General features: G+C 42.9%; 1 protein-coding gene across 1 annotated transcript in view; it reads left to right on the top strand.

Annotated features, from left to right (window-relative positions):
* DRD2 (dopamine receptor D2) overlaps nucleotides 1–21,304 on the top strand; it is a 73,044-nt gene that overhangs the window by 36,384 nt on the left and 15,356 nt on the right. Inside the window, exon 2 of the mRNA XM_050921825.1 lies at nucleotides 10,787–11,099. Coding sequence (XP_050777782.1) covers nucleotides 10,818–11,099 — 282 coding nt within the window. The 5' untranslated portion in view covers nucleotides 10,787–10,817. The remainder of the gene's footprint in view (nucleotides 1–10,786; nucleotides 11,100–21,304) is intronic.

The following is a 21,304-nucleotide window of genomic DNA, read 5'->3' as shown; positions in this document are numbered from 1 at the left end:
CAAGCTATGATCAGATATTATATAGGTTATGCTTAAAATATTTGTGTCCTTCATCATGGTGCTAACATTAGGAAGTGCAGTTTCATGAAAATTAAGAAATCACGTGCTAAACTTTTTAGACCTCAAGAAAGGTTTATGATGAGATTACCTGGAATTTTGGGCAACAGCAGTACAGGCCAGACAGTTCTTCTTTTATCCAAACTAGTTTGCTTTCTGCTCTTTGAAAGTCCCCTGATGTTCTCCAACTTAGATCCATCACCATATGCAGCATGAGTTCCAGACCCCTCCAGGAAACTTCTAGGTTGCTCTGATTCCAGCTTACATTTTCATACTTGTTTCTGAAAGGTAAAACTGGAGAACTCCATTTGCAAGAGAGATGTATCTATAAAAGAGCTCTCACTGTTTTCTAGGCTCTCTGCTTGCTCACACTATTAAGAGAAACAACAAAGCAGTCTCCCAGGTTTTGGTTTTGATATTTTCATTTAAATGATACATGTATTTTTCACTGTTAACCGCTACGCATTCAGGTCCCCAGTCACCAGGAAAAACAACAACCCATTCTTTTAGAACAAACTGCACTGGAAAGGGAAGACAGCTAAGTTACTGGGGGGTTATGCATTAAGTGATATCTAATTTAGTTTCCTGAATTCTCAGTCTGAGGCTCTGAGTCATTTCTATCAGACACATTGACAGGCACTCCATAAATTAACATTATTTGTGTCAAAATACACTGATTGGGTAATTCAAAGGGTTGTGATTTGGTTATTTTTTTTTCCTTTCTTTTTCCATCTTCCTGTAGCTTCATTGTCTTTCTAGGCAATGAGGAGCAACAAATTTGGTGGCACCCTTCAGGATTGGTTCCATCTGTCCTGATTCTCCAGGTCTGTCCCTTGTCCTACAAGGCTGTCTTACAAGCTGCATCAGAGCCCTAAACGTAATTCAGGCCAGGAAGGAATTATAACATGACATCATCCCTTTGCAACATGTTTCTGTGACACAACATGGCCGTGTTGTCGTGGAACTGCCTCAGGATCTCACCAGCTGGATGGGATGTTTGCTATGAGTAAAAACAATACCCACACATCTTTGAGAATGTCAGCTTTCTGAGTCCAATACAAAACCCAGCGCAATGGGCCCTTGATCCTGGCTGGGGCCTCTGGACACGACCATAATGCAAAAGATTATTACTACTACTACTAAACCTGTGTGAGGTTTAGAGGGGGCAGGAGACAGAAATGGGGCTTATATACAGTTGAGACGGGGGCAGGACCCCAGAGTTCAAGGAAAGCATTATAATATGGGAGGTCACTTGGAAGAAGGGTTTGGAGCTTTCACAGAAACCATCGCTGAAGAGAGGGGACGAGATGAAAAGAAGAGACAAAAGAGAGGACCTGAGATGGAAGGGGAAGAGGGGTGGTGGGAAGAGATGGAAGCTGGGGTAGAAGATTTATTTAAATCATGCATTACTGTCCAAGAATGTATCCTAAGTGTACCTCAACAAAGAGACTATAACTTTGAGTTGTGGTTCCAGAGACTTGAGCTTCACTGTCCTGTCTCCTGGAGCCTCCAGTGGAGTTACAGAGGCATTGTACAAGATAAGAGAGAGGACGGGGATTTTTCTGTGCATATTAAGATAGCTTCAAAAAGTTCAGCATCCAACGACAGGCAAAATGAGAGGTCTCAGCCTTCACATTCACCAGCATGAAGAAGGGGCAAATACTTTTTTGAGCTACCTTCTGTCAGCTTTGTCATTTCTTGCTTCATGCTGGTGTCACCCACTGGTACAGCTCTCAGCCAGAGAGTCTTCTTCTTTAGCTCAAGCTGTAGACACTCCTGCTTTGAGCACAGGAAGTCCTCCATTCAATCTCTGGTGTCAGCCAAGATGGCAGCTGTCAGACCCGCTTTACGTCTTCTTACCTGTGCTCACCGATTTTGATGGATGCAGATTTTACAAACTGGTCAATTGAAGTGTTTTCCAGTTTGGCCAAGGCTACTAGTCCTAAATGCACTTGCCCTGTTAGTACTGGGGATGCCGGTGAGGTGTTGAAAAATCTCCCTTTTCCCAAGTCAATAACTTTTGCAAAGGCCCTGACAGAAAGTGGTTTCACATCTTTTGGAAATCAGACATTTATGGGATGTTTATGGCAGGACATCCATGGATACTACATGCCGCCCAACCAGCGTACCTCCACTTGATCGACATTGCAGGTAGAAGAACAACAAATTTGTCAGGTATTGAGCTCCTCCGTGTTTGGAAGCACATCTCTAGCCCTACCGCTTACCTTTTGAAATGCAAATTCAGTGTTTACACAGGAAATACATAAAGGAGCTGAAAGGAAAATAAAATGTTTGAGACAGAAGAAGCCTGGCAAGGCATTTTTGGCTTTTGATTGGTTGGTTTAGGCTTTAATTAGACAAACTGATTCCATCATATGCCACTTAGGTCAAGACAAGACGGCACCAGAAAAGATCCTCAACTGGTGTAAACCAGTGTAGCTCACAAGTTTCAATGAAACTGTGCCGAGTTACTCCAGCTCAGGATCTGGCCCATTTTCTGTAGCACTAGACTGGAGTTCCCGCTGCTACTCTTAAGAAGAGAAAGAATCTTTGTACATTTGACTAGTTCTAACTCTGGCACAATTATTCCATTTGTAAAGCAGAATTTAAGGCCTTTGAGTTATTTACAAATCACTGGATGCCGCCATATCCTCCCAGTCCAGCAATCCTTGCTCTGCTAGATGAAAACCACATATAGGTCGCTCCACTGGGCTTTCTATGGGGTTAGGACCAGTATTTCTCAGGTGTGATTTGGAAGCTGCACCTCTCCATTCATCGGATGAATGATAAAGCACATCTTTGCTGAATACCTCATTTCTCAACATCTGTCTCTGAAGGTCCAGGAGTGAATGAAACTAGAGCAGAAGTCTGGCTGTCCTCATCTAATAGCAATGTTGCTCTTGATGGATAGAGCTGAGAAACAACACTAAAGACCTTGGCCATGAAAATCAATATATGCAGGGAATCTTTCTCAAGTTTCTAGCTCCTGTGTCACACATCACTGAAGGCAAGAGTTTAGCAGGTTTTGAAAGGGGATTGGTGATTTCTATGGACAGCAAGAACATCCAGAGCTGTAAAAATAAAGATTGTTTTGGCAACACTATGAACTCTCCTATTACAAAGCATGAGCCAACCTCTAGGTAAACGCGATCAGGAGGAAACTTTCCCTGGGGACTGGTTATCCCATCACTTCAGGGCTCCTTATATCTTCCTCTGAAGCAGCTGGTGCCGGCCACTGTCAGAGGCAAGAAATTGGGCTAGATGGACCCTGGCCTGAATCAATGTGGTTCCTCCTGTTGTGGATCAAAACAGAAATGTTTTGGAGCAATGCATCCTCCACAATGCCTGCTCACAAGGACTTCATGTCAAAACAGGTCTGGGGAGCCCATTTGGGTATAATAGGAAATGACCCTCCACTTTCCCCAAAGCTTGAACCCAGACTCAAACCTTGGGAAAGTTCTGCTAAGTTCATGTTTGTTTCTTTTCTTTCTTTTCGTTAAGTGCCACAGGAAAGTTTATTCTGGCAGAATGTTCTGGCCAGAATGACCACTGAGTTCTGAGACTAGCAAACTTTCAGTCCTGATTTCTAGGCCAAACAGGACAAGCTCCATTCCAATAGACAGTGGAAAAGCATCCAGAACTTGGGATCCTTATCTGAACTCCTTTGCCCATTGAGATTCTCTGCTTGTCACTCAGAAGGAAGTCTTTTAACTTTCTGTGTGTATCTGCATCCACATAAGACAATAAATGTGCTGGTGATAAAACTCCAGAAAAAAAATGCATGGGATCAAGTAATTACAGCGTAATCTTTTATCTGCTGGTTCCCCAGTGGTACCTGGTGTCCTGCTATCCATTTAAACTCAATGGTAATCAATAGAATGTTAGCTTTGGTACATTCAGCAGCAAATCAGGTACACTTTACTTGGAATTCAGCAGCAAGTGGGTTCTGCATATGTTACGTGACAGAATTGGGAACAGGACTCAGATCTCTTGAGTTCCAATCCAGCATCTTGACCATATGTCCATCTTCTGTGTGGCCATATAGGACCATCACATGCTTTCCACGTGGAAGCCTGGCACACCAAGCAGAAGAGCAGGTACATTTTGCCTATACATATCTGGTACTTTCAGCGGCACCACTAGGAAATTCTTGGCGTATGCAGTACTAGCCGAGCAGCTAATGACTGTATTCAATATGCGTTAAACTCATGCTATTCCCTCCGTTTTAACAGACACTCTGAGAATAGAGTCATTCCTTACTACCCTTGGAGTTCTGTCCCAAGAATGCAGTAGCTGAAATATCAAGATCATACTTAAGAATTATGTGCACTGCCTTGCTTTGGCTGCAGCTTGATGCCCTGGTTCTTTCCACTTTGTGGCCTGTTTACAGTTTAACAAACCTCTGGGGACAAAGTGGAATAGTCAGCCTGGCAAACAAAGCACTGGATAAGCAAGCAGGACAGAGGAATATCTCACAGTGTATGTTTCATACACAGGGAAATGCACATTCTAGGTCTCATAAATCATCTTCAAGACAAAGGTTGTAATGAGAGATTGCTGATACTATGTAGGATGAGTCACATAACAAGATTATGTAGGAATGGACTAATTAGTTACATAGTGTCCAATCATGCCCATCCTATCCTTCAGCCCCCAAACCCAGAATTTTCCAAAAAGACATTCATATTTGTAAATTAATTTTCATGCTTCTCTGTGTTTTGTAGTTTGCCCCGCAAAGGCAGATATTGAAATACAACAAGAAAGGCTCTTCTCATGGTATTTCCAAATTGATTTTTAATCTCTAGAGGTTCAGATAAGTTCGGAAAAGCATCTGAACCAAACCTCTACATCAATAATGACAACTAGTGGTGATCAAACCATTTGGTAGAATTAAAATTCATTAAGAATTCAGCCCCTTTTTTTGTTGACAAATTGTGTGTGTGTAGTGATGAGAGTGATTTAAAAATGTACTGTGATTGGTAAGTATTGATTAAATATTTTCTATGAATAATTCTGTCTACTGCAACAACAGACAAAGTATATGAGCCTAAGGAGAAAGGCTGACTGATTTTTTCCAAGGATATTGTTTACAAACTTTTCATTCCCACCATCACAGTTTCAGGCTTAACCGCACCTTTGACACACATACACCTTGCAGTCTTCCTCCAGGGCCTATGAAAGTGTACGCTAGTTACCAACCAGCCTTCACAAAGCAAACATATAAAAACAATGAAAGTTCCCATATATACATGCTAAAAGCTTAGCAGAGGTCACCCCAACTCATGCTACGGCTCTAGTAGGTGTCAGTCTTTCAAACCCCACAACTGGGTTTGCCCAGTTGGTTACAAGTCCATGTCACCTTTTTAGATCAGGAACAAGAACCCCAACTGGAAAGCTCAGGTCTTTGATCTCCAGTCTCCAGGAACAGGCAATCACCAGTCAAAGGCCTTGTGCTTAGGGTGTAGCATCAAAAGGGTAGATTTTTGCATAACCCAAAGTGAGGAATTTGCATTAACCATCCCTCAGGGATTCTCCTACTTGATATTTATTGTCCCAAAAGTCCATGCCTGTCTTTCACATCTCGGTTTTGACCACCTTACACTTCCCAGGACTCACTTCTGTCATACCCACTGTTTGCTATTTGTTACTCAGGTGATGTGGTTGCTGACCTTGATCACACGGTAATGTTTCTGCTCTCTGATTGGATGACTGAAATATTCCATTCAGAGATTTGTTAATAATAATTAATGCTCTCTCCAGTACATGTGTTTGGCCTGATAATCATTCACGCTAAAATTCTTGCTGTTTTCAGGATACACAAACTTCTTCACAGGCACCTAACAATGGTCTGAATACTCATGAATAACTGCTCATTCTTGTAACACTTAGATGTGTGTGCTGCTTTGCCATTATATGATTGCTTATATTTACTCCACTGCTGTCATTCATTTTGTACTGTAAAAACTGTCCTAAAACTTTTGTTTTCTTAAAAGAAAAAAAAACACCACAACAACCGACTTTGCCAACTGTTAAAAGAAAAGGAATGACTGGCAAATGTCGGGTTTAAGAACAGGCATTATTGCCTTTATTAAGGACACGTTTTAACAATTGCCTGGCTCACCTATGCTTTACTCCTGGCTTATATTAATAGGCCTCCACCGATTTAAATGCTTACACCAGAATAAAATCAGAGCAACGCATTCATGGATCAGGCCCAGTATTTCAAGTTCACAAGCATGGGAAGGTTATTAGTAATGAAACTTGTGCAGAATTTTCTTTGCAACACCCCAAACTTGCTGGGCACCTCTAACCCCTCCTGTAATATAAATAATAAATAGCAATAAAACAGCTCAAAGACCCCTTATACTGGAAAGCTCTTGGGTCTTCCCTGGATAGTCTGAACAATCCCTAGCCTGGACAATATTGCCAAGATGAGAACATCACTTTCAACTGATGATTCAGCAGCACAATCATTGTATTAAGCCCCTCATTTTTAGTGGGAAGTGGGATGTGAGGGGCTGTGTCTGGAGCAATCAGTTGCTGTGAAACCCAGGGCCATGCTGCCCTTTGTAAGGTGCCTTGTTCCCATAAAAGACTTTTAGCAGATTTCTGCACTCCACAAAGTGCTCACAAGAGCTCCAGCTGGAAGAAAATGCCACTGGCAGTGGGATGTTAATTTGAAAACACCAGCATCATAGGTGCAGTTGGGGACCCAGCAGCCAAGGGCTTCACTAAAAGCATTGGACTCAGAGCTAATCGAGGCTCCTTTTGATCCCTTTGTGAGTGATATTTGGTGGATTATAGAGTCTCCTCTGGAAACAAGGAGCTTGTAAAAGACCAGCTGATACCTGTGCTTTTATCTCTGGTGTGAGGATCTTCTGCTTAGCCCTAAGATTGACCTACTTGCTTATCTCCTCTTGTTGGTTCTGAAATGTTGCAGTCTGAGAGGGGGCCAGCCACTGAAGAAAACTCTCAGGATCTCAAAGAGCTTTGGCTGCTAGATACAGGGAGCAATTGTAGAGAGCTCAGCATCTTTGAAAATCAGGGCCAAGTGGTAAAGGAAGCTCCATACAATGCGGGCTCTTTCTGTCATTTGTGTGTGTGTGTAAAATTCCCCCATCAACATTATCAGGCAGTTATGAATGTGCAGGACTTTATGGAACTGTCCCTAACAGGGAAGGATTACTATGAGGCCTGGCTTTGGGGAGGGCAAGTCACGGGCGAGCGGTATTTTACACCATAAGAGCTGGACTCTGCGTCATATGGAAGTTAAGATAGGTCAAGATTTTAAACTAATGCCAACTCTGGAGCTTGCCTTCTTTGATAAGTCCAATGTCAAGGGACAGGTTTGCAAAGGTGATGAGAGTGCAGCACAGGTAACTGCTCAAGCATGGGAGGTTAGGTCAAAAAGGTATCGCAACAGATAATCTTACCTTCCAGACTGTACAATGATGACTACGAGATTCCAGTAGGCAGTCCTCATACTCCATGAATACACATTGCCCAACTGATCCTGGTGCATAGATGGGAAGACAAGTTCTGGAGCACTTGCTGTAGGACACTGCATGTGGTGGAATATGTAATTAAAGAGACCAATGAACTCCTCTTTTATTAGCCATTCCAAGTTCCCCAGATCTAAATGACAGACATATTCTCATCACACATTTCACACTAGATTCCACACTTAACAACAACAAGCTGGCAAACAGAAGTACAACCCGACATTTTAGGACATAAATGTGACCGAGACTCCCGTATCTAGGTGAAACTGCAGGAGGAATTTAGGGATGCAGAATGGAGTAATAAAACTAGAATTTCAGCACACTAGGGATTTTACATCTACTTTTATAGTTTTTTTTTTTTTTTAAGTATCATAGGGCATTAATAACCACAAGTCCAGCCATGCTACCGTTGAAGTCAGTTGGAGTTTTGCCATTGACTTTAGCAGGGCGGGATCAGGTAGATACTATATTGACAGGCACTATATAGGATCCTATGTCAGAGAGACAGATAGGATTCAGCACCCACACATGGACAGGAGTGAGCATTAACTCAACACTGAACCAGGTCTTTCCAATAACAAATTAGGTACCATCTCTCGTAGCACCAATATGTCTTTCTGAAAGGTTTATCCTTGAAGGGCTAGGACTATAACAGTATTTAAAAGAGAACTGGATAAATTCATGGTGGTTAAGTCCATTAATGGCTATTAGCCAGGATGGGTAAGGAACGGTGTCCCTAGCCTCTGTTTGTCAGAGGGTGGAGATGGATGGCAGGAGAGAGATCACTTTATCATTACCTGTTAGGTTCACTCCCTCTGGGGTACCTGGCATTGGCCACTGTCGGTAGACAAGATACTGGCCTAGATGGACCTTTGGTCTGACTCAGTACGGCCGTTCTTATGTTCTTAAGATCTCCCATTGAAACAGCGACCCAGGAGAACTGATGGGAGCACACAGTGCTCTGCCTGCAGTCTAGCTAAAATAATAAAGCACACAGGTCCAACCCAGAAGTCTCATGGCAAAGCAAGGTGAACAACTCCCAGCTTAGATTCCCGTGCATGCTGGAACAGGAGCTGTTTGTATCAAGAGAGAGCAGAGAATGTCAGGGCCTGGGATTTTGTTGCAATTATGGTTGGTGCCAGCAGGTCAGCAGGAGCAGGACACCTTTTGAAGGAAGGAGACAGGGATTGGGGAAGTGATGCCCTATTTATATTTTCTCTGTTATCTTGATCATTTTAACAAGCGGCAAGAAACCAACGTGAACTGAAGGAAATCTCATTAAAAAGCATGAAAGGAAAAAAGACTCAGGAAAGATAATAGGAGCTTAATGCATTCGCTACGCTAGGAGTTGCTATCATTGCATGCTGGGCTGGTGCTTTGACTGGGTTTGATGCCTCCTCCTTGTTCCGGAGCCAGCTGCTAGTCAACTTTTCAAATGTTAGTCTTGTAACTGGATATTTTTCATCTGATTTCCTTGCAGCCTTGAGTCTATCTGAATGAATGTTCACAGACCCTTAAATGCAGTTGTCATGGTTCATTTGGTTCCCTTTTCAATACAATGATGTAGCAATACGTTTGGGGAGCATGGAAAGGAGTGGATGGAGGCTGTCAGGGTCAGCACTGCAAAGGGATGATGGACAACTCATTGCTTTAGATAGGAGAAGGGGGTCTAGGCATTGGCTCTGGTTCGTCTGGCAATAAGAGAGCAGATGCCTAGGGACTCAATACTTCTGGCTCCCATGGAAAGTTAATGTGAGTGGTGGGGCTCATAACCATGCAAATAAGGGAGCACACCTTTGAATCTGGGTACGCAACAATGGAGGTGCTCAAAATTTATGCCCACTTTGGAAAACCACTGGGCCTGAATGATCTCATCCTAATCTTCTGAAAGATATTTGCCTTCCTCATAAGATCACAGTTTCACAGTGCATCTGCTTTGACAAGGGTTATCAATGGAATAACAAGGGATGCTGCAGGTCAGGATTGAGAAGCACTGGGGCTGAGTGCACTGGCAGGCTTGTGTGTGGGGAACCAAGAACTGGATTACTTGTGGGCCCTACATGCTAGATGATTGGTTTGGAAAGTTCAGCTACCTTTGTTTGCTTTGTAAAAAAAAAATATCCGAGCGGTTGCATTTCCTGGGGTAAGACTGGTTGATAAATTACTGCAAGACAGAAAGGGTGTTCTAAAAGTGTTTAAGATCTGAAAAAAGAATGAGGAGTACTTGTGGCACCTTAGAGACTAACACATTTATTTTGGCATAAGCTTTCATGAGCTAACACCCACTTCATCGGATGCATGCAGTGGAAAATACAGTAGAAATATATATATTTCTACACACAGAGAACATGAAGAAATGGGGGTTACCATACCAACTCTAATGAGATTAATCAGTTAAGGTGGGCTATTATCAGCAGGAGAAAAACAACTTTTGTAGTGATAATCAGAATGGCCCATTTCAAACAGTTGACAGGAAGGTGTGAGTAACAGTAGGGGAAAAATTAGCGTGAGGAAATAGCTTGTAGTTTGTGTAATGACCATCCACTCCCAGTCTTTATGCAAGCCTAATTTAATGGTGTCCAATTTGCAAATTAATTCCAGTTCTGCAGTTTCTCATTGGAGTCTGTTTTTGAAGATCTGATTTTCCCATCTTAAATAGGTTTAGACAAGCCTGGGCTCAGCCTTCAATACACTCATGCATCTGTCAAGGGAAGCTCTGACCATATAGAGTTTCACCCTTCACCTATTGCTGAAGTGACCATAACAACAGATTCCATTGGAACCCGGCAATGAGTAAAAGCGATAGAACCTGAATAAGTGTATCTACCTTGCAAAGTACTTTCACTGTAGGGTGTGAGCACCTCTCAGACCCAAAAGGATTTATCCTCACAGTGTGTCTGTGAGGTAGCAAAGTATTGTCTCCACTAAGTACCTGTGTAACTCAGGTTCAAAGAGATTAAAGCCCAGATCCTCAATGGTATTTAGCCACATGACTCCCTTTGAGGATTTTGGCCTAAGTGACTTGTCTGAGTTTCTCAGACATAGCCAAGAGCTCCTGAGTCCTACTCCAATGCCTTGACCCTAACACCATTAAGTGTCATAGCCTCTGCAAGGTTTTCTTGCATATATGATAGAAACATGGAGCTGACCTCCATGAGCTTGTGTGTGCATGATGGATTTGTTACACTCTAATCTTTGAGTATCATGTGGCTTCTTCTTTGTGGCAGGGTGGAGCTGGAACCTGGCATTTTTACCTTCATGGATCCCCTGAACGTGTCCTGGTACAATGACGACACTGGCAACAGGAACTGGAGCAAGCCTCTCAATGGGTCCGATGAAGACCAGAAGCCTCACTACAACTACTACGCCATGCTTCTCACCCTTCTCATCTTCGTCATTGTCTTTGGCAACGTGTTGGTGTGCATGGCCGTGTCCAGGGAAAAAGCCCTTCAGACCACCACTAACTACCTGATCGTGAGCCTGGCCGTGGCAGATCTCTTGGTGGCGACTCTGGTGATGCCCTGGGTAGTCTACCTAGAGGTAGGTGGCATTGCTTTGTAGCATATCCTCTGCAAGCCAAATATGTCTGGTGCCTATATCCAGAGAGTGGAAGATTAGTGGCTTGGGAATCAGCTATTTAAACTGTGGCTCTACTCAGAATAATAACTTCCTCTCAGTAATTTCAAGAAACAAATGTGCTCATTTTTCTAATTGCCAGCCCTGTGAATGCAACCAAGAATCTGAGAGTCAGGCTGGCTCCTTCCTATCTCACACATCATCACCACCACAAACAAAGGTCAAAGGAGGCCAAATTAGGTCCTCTGTGATACCCAGGCTGCTCCACTGTCTTCAGAATATGTTATCCGTGACATGTGCAGTCCCATTGTCTTCGATGTGTGTGTCTGGTGCTTAGTACACTAATCTACTGAGTATACACAAGAAAGAAGAGAATCCAGATAATATTCTCATAGATGTACTAGTTCTGCAAGGCAAACAGGAATTTAAAAGTCAGACAACATTAATGTAGCCTGCAACTGTAATGCTGACAGACCCCAGTCAACGTGGGCGGGATGGAACCTAGGATCTCGGGAGTTTAGTGCATGAGCCTCTACTGCATGAGCTAAAAGCCAGGCAGCTGTTAGTGAAGGCTGTAGAGCTGACTCATTTTATCTCTCGTGCTAAGTAGTCTCGGTGCCACTAGCTGGGACAGGACACAACACATGTTTATTACTGTGCTGCCTATTGCAAATGAAACAAATGCTAATATAAAAAAAAGAAAAACAAAAGCAGAGGAACATAGGCCTGGCTTGACATGAGTAACTGGACACAGATGAGGCCTCAGTTCTTGGGAGACAGGATTAGGGAGGTAAAAGGATCAGCAGACTAGAACCAGAATGTCTCTACTAGCTAAGATAAGGGGAACACTCAGGGAACAATTTACAATGGACAAGATAACAATGGGTAAGATAAACCTGGAATGTAAGATGAGGCAAAGAGTAAATCAGGCATGGCCAGTGCATGCTATATTGGTTCGTACAAAGTGACCAGGCCAGTCCCAGAACCTGTGATGCCATATATAGTAAATGCACTGTAACATGCCAATGTATATAAAGGAAGAGGTTTGCGGTATGACTTTGGACTTGTGGTACGCACTATACCCACCCTCTAAACTTGAGTCTAAGCAGTTCAGTGTAGGTTTTCTGTATGCCAAATAAAGGAATCTGAGTCATGACACTGCAGGCATTCTGAATTCTTGGGGAACCAAGTGGAAGACGTCTGAGGGAAACCCCAAGAAGGACTAACTTTGAGTTGACATGGATTTTCCAAGATACGCAGCCATGTGCAATGCATGTCCAAGCACAAGAACGGGCCCCTAACACTTCGCTGGAGTTGTGTGAATAAACTATATAGACTATTGACCAAACACATAGGACCACGACATATTTCTTAAAAACCACAGCAGTAGGGAAAATGTGCAATTGTATGTGCAAAATGTAAATGCAGAGCTACTGTGTCATAATATATAAGAGAAATAGAATCACAAGTGAGCTACTTGTCACATTACAGTAGTTAGAATGTCACTTTGGTATAAAGGAATTTTGTGCCTCTGCACATACGGCTGTATTTGAGTGGCACCGTGTTTTGTGAAAGCGGAATATTCCCAATCTGCCAAGCATTTAGCTGACATCAAATGATCCTTGAAATCGTAAATAGCTAGAAAGAGCGAAGTGCGATGTGTGGGAAAGGATAATAGAAAGTACAAGGCCCTTGTTCTTCAAATCTTTAGAAAAACTTGTGTGCGTGTGCGTGAGACTCAAAGAAAGAGAAAATGTTACTTTCTTTGGAGACTGGTAGACTCAGGGAATAGCATACTAAGCAATTAACCTCTTGTGCAGAGAACCATCTCAAGTTTTATGTACCACGTAAGGGCTTAAGTGGTATTTAAGTTGTACTTGGGCCTTGTACTAGCCTTCTACACAGGGATGAGTTGCATCCATAATGCCTAAAGTACTGGATAAAGTTCTCCTCAGGTTGCCAAAAAGCCGTTACACATCTTACTATCTGATGACTGTCTGTGACCTATGTGAAATGAGCTTTGAGGGGTCTCGATCCAATTCCTGGTGGATAGGTGTCCACATCACCTTCAAAATAATTACCAATTGGCCTCTGCTTGGTGGCTATCAGGAGAAGCCAAGGATTGAATAAACTATGGAGACTGAACATCTATTTATCTATCTCTGACCATCTAGAGACGATCCCTTCAATTAAGGTTGAAACACACTGGGTGAGAGGAAAGGAAGGATACCTTACTCTGCTGTTGTAGTCTCTAAATAAGTTGTAGACATCAAGAGGTGTCCATGTGGAACCATTTACTGGTGCTAAAATCATCTAACAAGAAAAATAAATAAATACATGACATTTCCTTCAATATTCTTTCGTTTAGATGGGCCTGTAATTGAAGATAAACTGGAGGTTTTTTCTACACATGCAAAATTACAAAGTGAACATTAAATTGCAGTCAAAACAAGCAAGAAGTCAGGGCTGCAAGTCTAACTGAAGTCATTGGAATTATTCACATGTTTAAAGTTAAGTACTCTGCTGAATCTGGGCTCAAGGGTGCTACAGAAGTTTAGTTACTTACTTTACAGAGGTGACACAGAAATAATAATTACTGCTGAATACACTCAGACGGCAAATGAAATGTCCTTTGCTGAGCCCTATGTCTAATCTATGTTTCACAGCAGGGGGCTTGATTTTAATTTACTCACTGCCGAGTTATTGGCCTTTAATCTACTCTACAGCCCTGAAGTCGATTGGAAGCATTTACATAGAGCGTCCCTATTAGGTATCAGTGGAATCTAGAAGGGAAGAGGAGTTTGCTTTATAAGACAATTGGTTGCCACTTCACTAAGAGCAGACTGGGGTTGCCCAGGTATTTGAATACTTAGGATTAGATTGATTAAGGGGCAGTGCATAAACTGCCTCAGAGGAACAGTGCTGAGAAGCATTGTACTTCACAGGCACCCCACACACACCCTGAGTCACAAATCCTCCCTGTGCTTTCTCCTTGTTTGAGAAGTACTCATTTGCTGCTTGCCTACACCATCCCCACACAGTGCTTGCCTGCTCCTGTGTACCCAGACCGGAGACATGGGTAGCTGCACAGCGTTGTATGCAGGGTTCTTACTTCCCTTTACTCCCCTCCATGAGTAGGTAGTCCAAGGTACAATCTAGCTCTTAATCTTTATAGAGTGCTTTGAGCTCCTCAGATGAGAGATTCTGTACAAATTCCACTTGTCATTGAATGCTATATTAATTTCAGATAACATTCATTATTAATATTACCCGTCTCATCCACATTTCCAACTCTTTTAATGAAGATTGCACATATCTTCAATAGTTGTTGGCAGTTTTGCTGTAGCCCTCTTGGTCCCAGGATATGAAAAGGACAAGGCAGGGGAGATAATATTTTTGATTGGACCAACTTCTATTGGTGGAAGGCACAGGCTTCTGAAGAAGAGCTCTGTGTAGTTTGAAAGCTTGTACCTTCCACCAACAGAAGTCGGTCCAATAAAAGATATTACTGCCCCTGCCTTGTCTCATACACATTCAAGAAAGTGGAGATGATAATGGATTCACAATCAGAATTTGTTAATTACTGTCCAAATGCACCAAAACACTTAAGCACTGGCTTAATTTTGAGCATCTAAACAGTCTCCGTTATTTCAAGGGTTTGATCCTGCAAAGTGCTGAGTGCTCTAGTCCCAGTCCTACAAACCATTTAGCTATGTGCTTAACCTTAAGCGGGTGGGTAGTCCCTCTGAAGTCAGTGGGAACACAAGTGTGCTTAAAATTAAGCATGCACTTAAGTGCTTTGCTGGATCAGACACTCAGCAGCTTCCAGGATTAAGCCTCCAGAGAACTGTTCCCATTCCTCAAGTTGCACATGTGTTCTCTTGAATCAGGGCCGGCAAGATTTGTTTGTAAGAGAAATTGATTGTTTAAGTGATTGATTTACATGGTAGAATTAGCAAGAAATTACTTGTTTTTTCCCTAACTATATCAGATGCCCCATACATGTCCAGCTATACCTTGTCACACCTAGTACCTAATATTAAGGACAAATGTGTGGGGAGTTTAATATCCATGTTAGCATAGGGGTAGATCACTGCCCCTTTATAACTGTTTGACAACACTCATCACATTTATGCACTTCAGCTGGTGTTAATTGTGCCCCCAGGTTAGGCTGTGTGGATTCTGGATAACTGTACAAATCAGTTTTAACGTGTCTCAAGTTGGGAGGAGGGAAGAAGAAGAGACAGGATATTTGACTGCACATCAGGAAAACTGAAAAAACCAAATCAGCAGGACGTAGAATCCATAATGAAGATCAATTCACACTTTATATCATACAGCTTAAACTGCTCCCCGGAAGGTAGACATCATGTCACTGTGGGGATCTTTCTTCTGCAATTAGTAGAGAGAAAAATCTAATCGTAGTCATGGAAGTTAGCACTGGAACAGACCTACGCAGTTACCCAGCTCATCTCCTCTGGCAGTGTCTGTATCTTTCCCTACAGAACATCTATTAGTGATTGGTTGTCAACCACTACAAGGCTGGAGGCAAATGGAAGGGACTCCATTTTGGCTACATGTACATTACAGGCTAGTGGTGTGATTCTGAGCCTCTGTACACGTGCCACACTCACATTAGCTCTCATCTGAGCTAGCAGGCAGTGACAGCAAGAGCTAGCCGTCCCAAGTACAAACCCATCCACATCCTGTGGGTACTCACTCGGGGACTCCTAGCCTATGGTTCCATTGCCACTGCCCAGGCGGTCACAGCAACACGACTATTGTTAGCATGCTAGTTCAGCTGAGCACTAGCACAAGAATCACGGCAATAGCTTGTAGTGTAGATATAGCCTTAGTCATCAATTCAGTTATAAGAAAACTGGAGTTGTTACCATAGCACGTGGGACTAACTACAGCACCTGCCTTGTCCTGGTAGGCAGAACAGCAACCTGGACAGAATTCCTTTCTCTTCCCTTCAATATAAGGTTCATGGAATGCCAAGTGATGGGAGCCCTGGGGAGGAACGTACCAAGAAGATTTAGCACTGACTTAGCATTGCATCTTCCTAATGATCCAAATTAAGAGGGACTCACTTACTGGTAGAGGGACCTATTTATTCTTCCTCTTCTTCTTCCTACCAACTCAGTGTGCTATTGATTTGCCAGTGGGATTTCTTGCTATTGGACAGAGCCAGTGCTGCCAACGAAGTTGATTAAACTCAGATGATCTCCGGAGGCATTCTCTGCAGCACAAATGAGACTTTGGGGCTACCGACTGATTCTAATAGCTTTGGTCTGGCCCTTGTATTTCCCACTGGATATGCATTAACCCTCCTGATGGATTTCAACCCAGTGCCTGCAGAGTCTTGATTTAACACAGTGTAACCTCTCCTATTTAATTAGCACCTCAGCTCGGCTCCAAGGCAGTGAACAAACAAGAAAGAGGAGGACATGTTCCGTAAGGGGCGTGGTTTTCCCTTTTAGGTTCTATTATAAAACAAGTCCTAAGAGCTTTGAAACTTTCTGGAGAGGGCATTCCATGCCTCTGCGGCGTGCTTTCTGGCCAGTGTAGGAGCTGCACTGATGGACTCAAAATGGAGTAGTGTAGCAATAGTGTAGACATAGCCTAAATGGACACTCATGCAACGTTTCAGCTGGCCTCCAGCAGAGTTCACAAAGGGATACCCCCATTCAAAATGTATTCTGGGAGGGTTTTTTAAATCTCTTTCCTCTGAAGCATCAAGGGTGGCTTTGGCTGGAGATGGGACATTGGATGAGGAAGGCCAAGATTCTGAGGTAGCACTGAGCATTCTCTTTCTCAGGGGCTTGACTGGCTGGTTCTTGCTCACATGCTCAGGGTCTAAATGATCACCAAAGGTAGGACCGAGAAGGAATTTCCCCTCCCCTGCCCCCAGTGAGATTGGCAGTGATCTTTGGTGGGTTTCACCTCCCTCTGCAGCATGTGGGTGCAGGTCACACGCCAGAATTATCTGGGTATATCTCACTTCATCACCAGCATCATAGTGCTCCTCAGTCCCTTCTGTTTTCTTCCTGTAGCACAGAACAGTCTAGTCTCCTCTGGGCTGCTATGTTTTGGTCTAATTTCATTTGTAGGGTTTAGTCTACGGGCTCAGGGTGGTGCTGGTGGCCTATGATATACAGGAGGTCAGATTTGATAATCGGGTGGTACCTTCTGGCCTTAAATTTTATGATTCTATGAGGAAACAGAGGGGGATGCAGATTAGGTGGAAAAAAATGAAGGTGATCATCAACAGAGGAGGTGAAAAGCTCTGCTTGGTTTAGCACATGTTGCTGGGGTTGAGCAGGGTTTCCCCCAGAACTAGCACAGTCTCTGTGAATGCCCAGTGCCTTGAACTTCAATTCTGCTGGCCCTGAGTCAAGGAATGGGGAAGCTGCCCAGGAAGGGGTTTGCCAGAACACTTTCATTCCTTTGTCTTATTAATTAAAGGTGGCCTCAAAGTTCAGATCCTGAGTCACACTTTTCAGTTTGGAGACGATAATCTGGGGACCGAGGTATCAGGTTCAGACCTGTCTCTGCTATCAGTATTTGAATAGCTCAGCAGAGTGACTTCCACCCCCATCTGACTGGTGTTCCAAGCTGCAGCAGGTACAGAGTTCCCATCTGCTTTGTGTGATGCAAAAGGCAAGCCTGACAAACCGGCTGTAGGGTTTACTGCCAGGTGGTCCTTATGCAATGTGGTTGTGTTATGCTCCCCTTGGTGTGAATGTAGAATTCAGGATTGAACAAAGACTGTGAATGGCTTGCCAACTACAGAACCAGTTTCTCCTCTCTTGGTTTTCACACCTCAACTGCTAGAACAGGGCCTCATCCTCCCTGATTGAACTGACCTCGTTATCTCTAGCTTGCTTGCTAGCATATATATACCTGCCCCTGGATATTTCCACCACATGCATCTGAAGAAGTGGGTATTCACCCACGAAAGCTCATGCTCCAAAACATCTGTTAGTCTATAAGGTGCCACAGGATTCTTTGCTGCTTTTACAGATCCAGACTAACACGGCTACCCCTCTGATACTAGAATTCAACAGTTTGCATTCTCTTTGCACAGAAGTAACTGACACTACAAAGTGCATGGCAGCAGTGAATTGGACTCAAATTCTTCCCTATATTCAGATATTCTACAGTTTGTTCTGATATTCTGACCATATTTAGTCAGTCCAAAGATGCATTTTCCACTTGCCTTACTGGGTATCATGTTATCTGCAGGTGGATATGCAGGGCTCTTCGGTGACTCCTTCCTGAAGCTCGAAGTCCTTTCCCAAAAAGCCAGAAATGCTGAGAAACAGACGTGGATTCTGAGAAGTGCAGCCCTTGGTAGGGAGGTGGGGGTGGAGGTTGCTGGCAGCTTTGCTGAATTTGGATAGTTTTCAAAAAAAGTGCTAATTCCTAATTCTCCCCAGCCGATAGAATCAGTGCTGATGTCTCTGGACAGATCTAGGGTTTGCATTCTAATAGGTCAGGTTGCTGCAGCGAGCTTCAGTGCATGGGCATCTGGAAACTTGATCTTGAGTTGTTGTTCTTATGGCAACAAAGGACAGGTGAAAAGACATGGGTGGAAGGATAGTTCTCTACCCAAAAGAGGTGTTGTGCAGATAAAATCTACTGAAAACTGGGAGGCCCTCAAATACTACAGTGATTAAGGCCACATGAAAACCTGGAATGATAACAAGAGTTGTACAAAAAAAATTCTCAGCCTTAGCACAAAAGGGAGGAAAATGGCATTTTTATGTATGTGAAGGAATAAAATGCTTTTCATTGCAGTGAAGTTATCCACAGAGACCAGGGCTCAGGTGGAAACATGTTTGTTTCTCATGAGGCGGCTGATGAGCACTCTGCTTTGTGTGGTGGAAGTTGGGACCATGCAGCCCAGAGAGTCTTGCTCATCTAAATATAGGAGATAGAACTCAGACTCGAGGTTAACTGGATGGTGAAAATTTGTTCTGAACTGTGTAGTGAATTGAAGCACATTAAGACGACTAACCTACCTGTTCGTCAAGAAGATAAAAGTGTATGGGAGCCATAATATCATTTTCTGCTATGTGGTGACATGCTAAGAAGAAGAGAGAGAGACAGTCTCAGGTTCATGCATCCAATTAGAGCCGATTGTAGATTTTCACTGAAACTTTTTTTCGTGGCGGATGGAAAAGGCTATTTTTGTGTAAACTGAAATGCTTTTAAAAAGTGTCCATTTTGATAAAATTTCATTTAGAAAACAAAACCAACTTGTTTCAATGATGTCCAAACATCCCATTTTGACATTTTTGGAAAAGAATGTTTTATTTTATTTCTTTTTAAAAATGACTTTTTGAAATGAAATTCACTGTTCTATATTTTAAAAATTATTTAAAAGTTTTAAAAGATAAAATAATATAATTTCATTCCAATTTATATCAAAATGAAATATTTCAATTTATCTAAAACTATTTAAGGATTCTTTTTCGTGTGAAATTTTTTTAAAAAAATATTTTTGTTCATTTTGGAATGGAAAAATTTTGAAGTTGCTGAAATTCATACAAAATGAAAAATCCTGTCCTGCAACGCTTGACATTCAATACAAGCAACAATTCACTTTCTGCAGAGCTTTCAGATCCTATGGAGGATTCAGCTGCAGTGTGCCCTGTATTTCATTACAGATCAGTTTAATAATAACTGTGTCTGTTGGGAAAATTTCAAGATTGTATTGTCCCCCAAGTCCCTATTTGTATTGATCCCCCACAATGAGACAGTCTCTCTTAGTGCCGTACATCATGTTTACTTAGACCTGACAAGAAAACTTCAAAAAACAAGACCTTGCATCTACTAAGCTCCAGAGTGTACACACACACACACACACACACACACACTCACTTGGCGTTCATTTGCAACTGGTTATTTAAGAGGGAAAAAGATAAAATGGATGGGGGGAGGAGGCTAGACAAGAGAAGCCATAATTAACCTGTGAATGTAACAGCACAGAGCAGAACAAACTCAGTGAGGATCAAGAAGCCACATTATTAATTATCAGCCTAGTTAATTAATGTTTGTACCACACTTTGAAATGTAAAGCATTGTGCATGTGCTAAGCCTCATTAACATGACCACTGGCAGGCTGTGATTGTGGTTAATGCCCCTGCGATTAGCTTGTGCTGTTCTAAACCAGGTCCACAACCATCCACTTTAAATGGAAGCTCATTCTGTGAGATCCCATCATTTCTGGCTTGGCTTATGAGTTTCTTACCCCACCCATCCTTTTCAATTGGAAGAAGCAAGCAGAGCTGACACAAGATGGGGTATAAATCCTTTTCCTTCTATGAGCTCATGGATCCGTGGCTCCTGCTAGGAACCTCTGTGTCATAAATCTAGAGAGTAAACTGAAATCAGGCCCGTGTGCATGACTGTAGCTGTGATTCGTTGTTGACACAATGGCCTCCCTGCATCCCTCTAGCCATGTGACTCACCCTGATGCATTGGGATCTTCCAATGCTTTTCCTGTATGCCACAGTGACTGAATGTCTCTGATATTTGAATGGGGACACGTGCATTCACCATGAATGCTGGGAATCCCCAGAGACACTTGTGTCCAATAGATAAAAGGGGCTGATGGCTTATGGTTTAAAACTGCCAAAGAAGTAGAACCCAAAATTCTTTTTTACACCACCGCAGCTAGAACAGGGATCTCTCAACTGCGACTCATAAACCCATCCCAACTCAGAGAGTCTGGGGAGACATTAGGCAAACTCCTGGAGCTCAGGCTGTGGGGCTCAGAGAAAGGATCTGAGACCCAAGAATCCAGAGCAAAAAAGAATTACCATGGTCACCAGAGCAGATGGGACCATCTCTGCAGTAGGTGTGGCTATCAACAATCTGAAGCTATGATTTTCAGTACCAACAAGAGGATCCAGATGGCTAATTCCCATTACAAATAATGCAATATCTCAGCCTAGGTTAGGGGATGTACCGGCATGTGTGGGATGGAGGGTAACTGGATCCAGGATGCAAGAGTAGAGATTCCTCTCCATACAATCTTCATTCAGTGAAAATAACCATTTCAGGCCAGATCCTCAGCTGCTGCCCAATAGGACCATTGCAGCCAGGAGTAACTTCAAACAGCCTTAAAGTGGCCCAGGATGTGGCGAACAGAGAGATGA

The sequence above is a fragment of the Gopherus flavomarginatus genome, chromosome 13 (assembly GCF_025201925.1).
Source record: "Gopherus flavomarginatus isolate rGopFla2 chromosome 13, rGopFla2.mat.asm, whole genome shotgun sequence".
Classification (NCBI taxonomy): Eukaryota; Metazoa; Chordata; order Testudines; family Testudinidae; genus Gopherus; species Gopherus flavomarginatus.
Note: the sequence above shows the minus strand (reverse complement) of the source record. Positions and strands in the feature narration are given on the sequence as shown.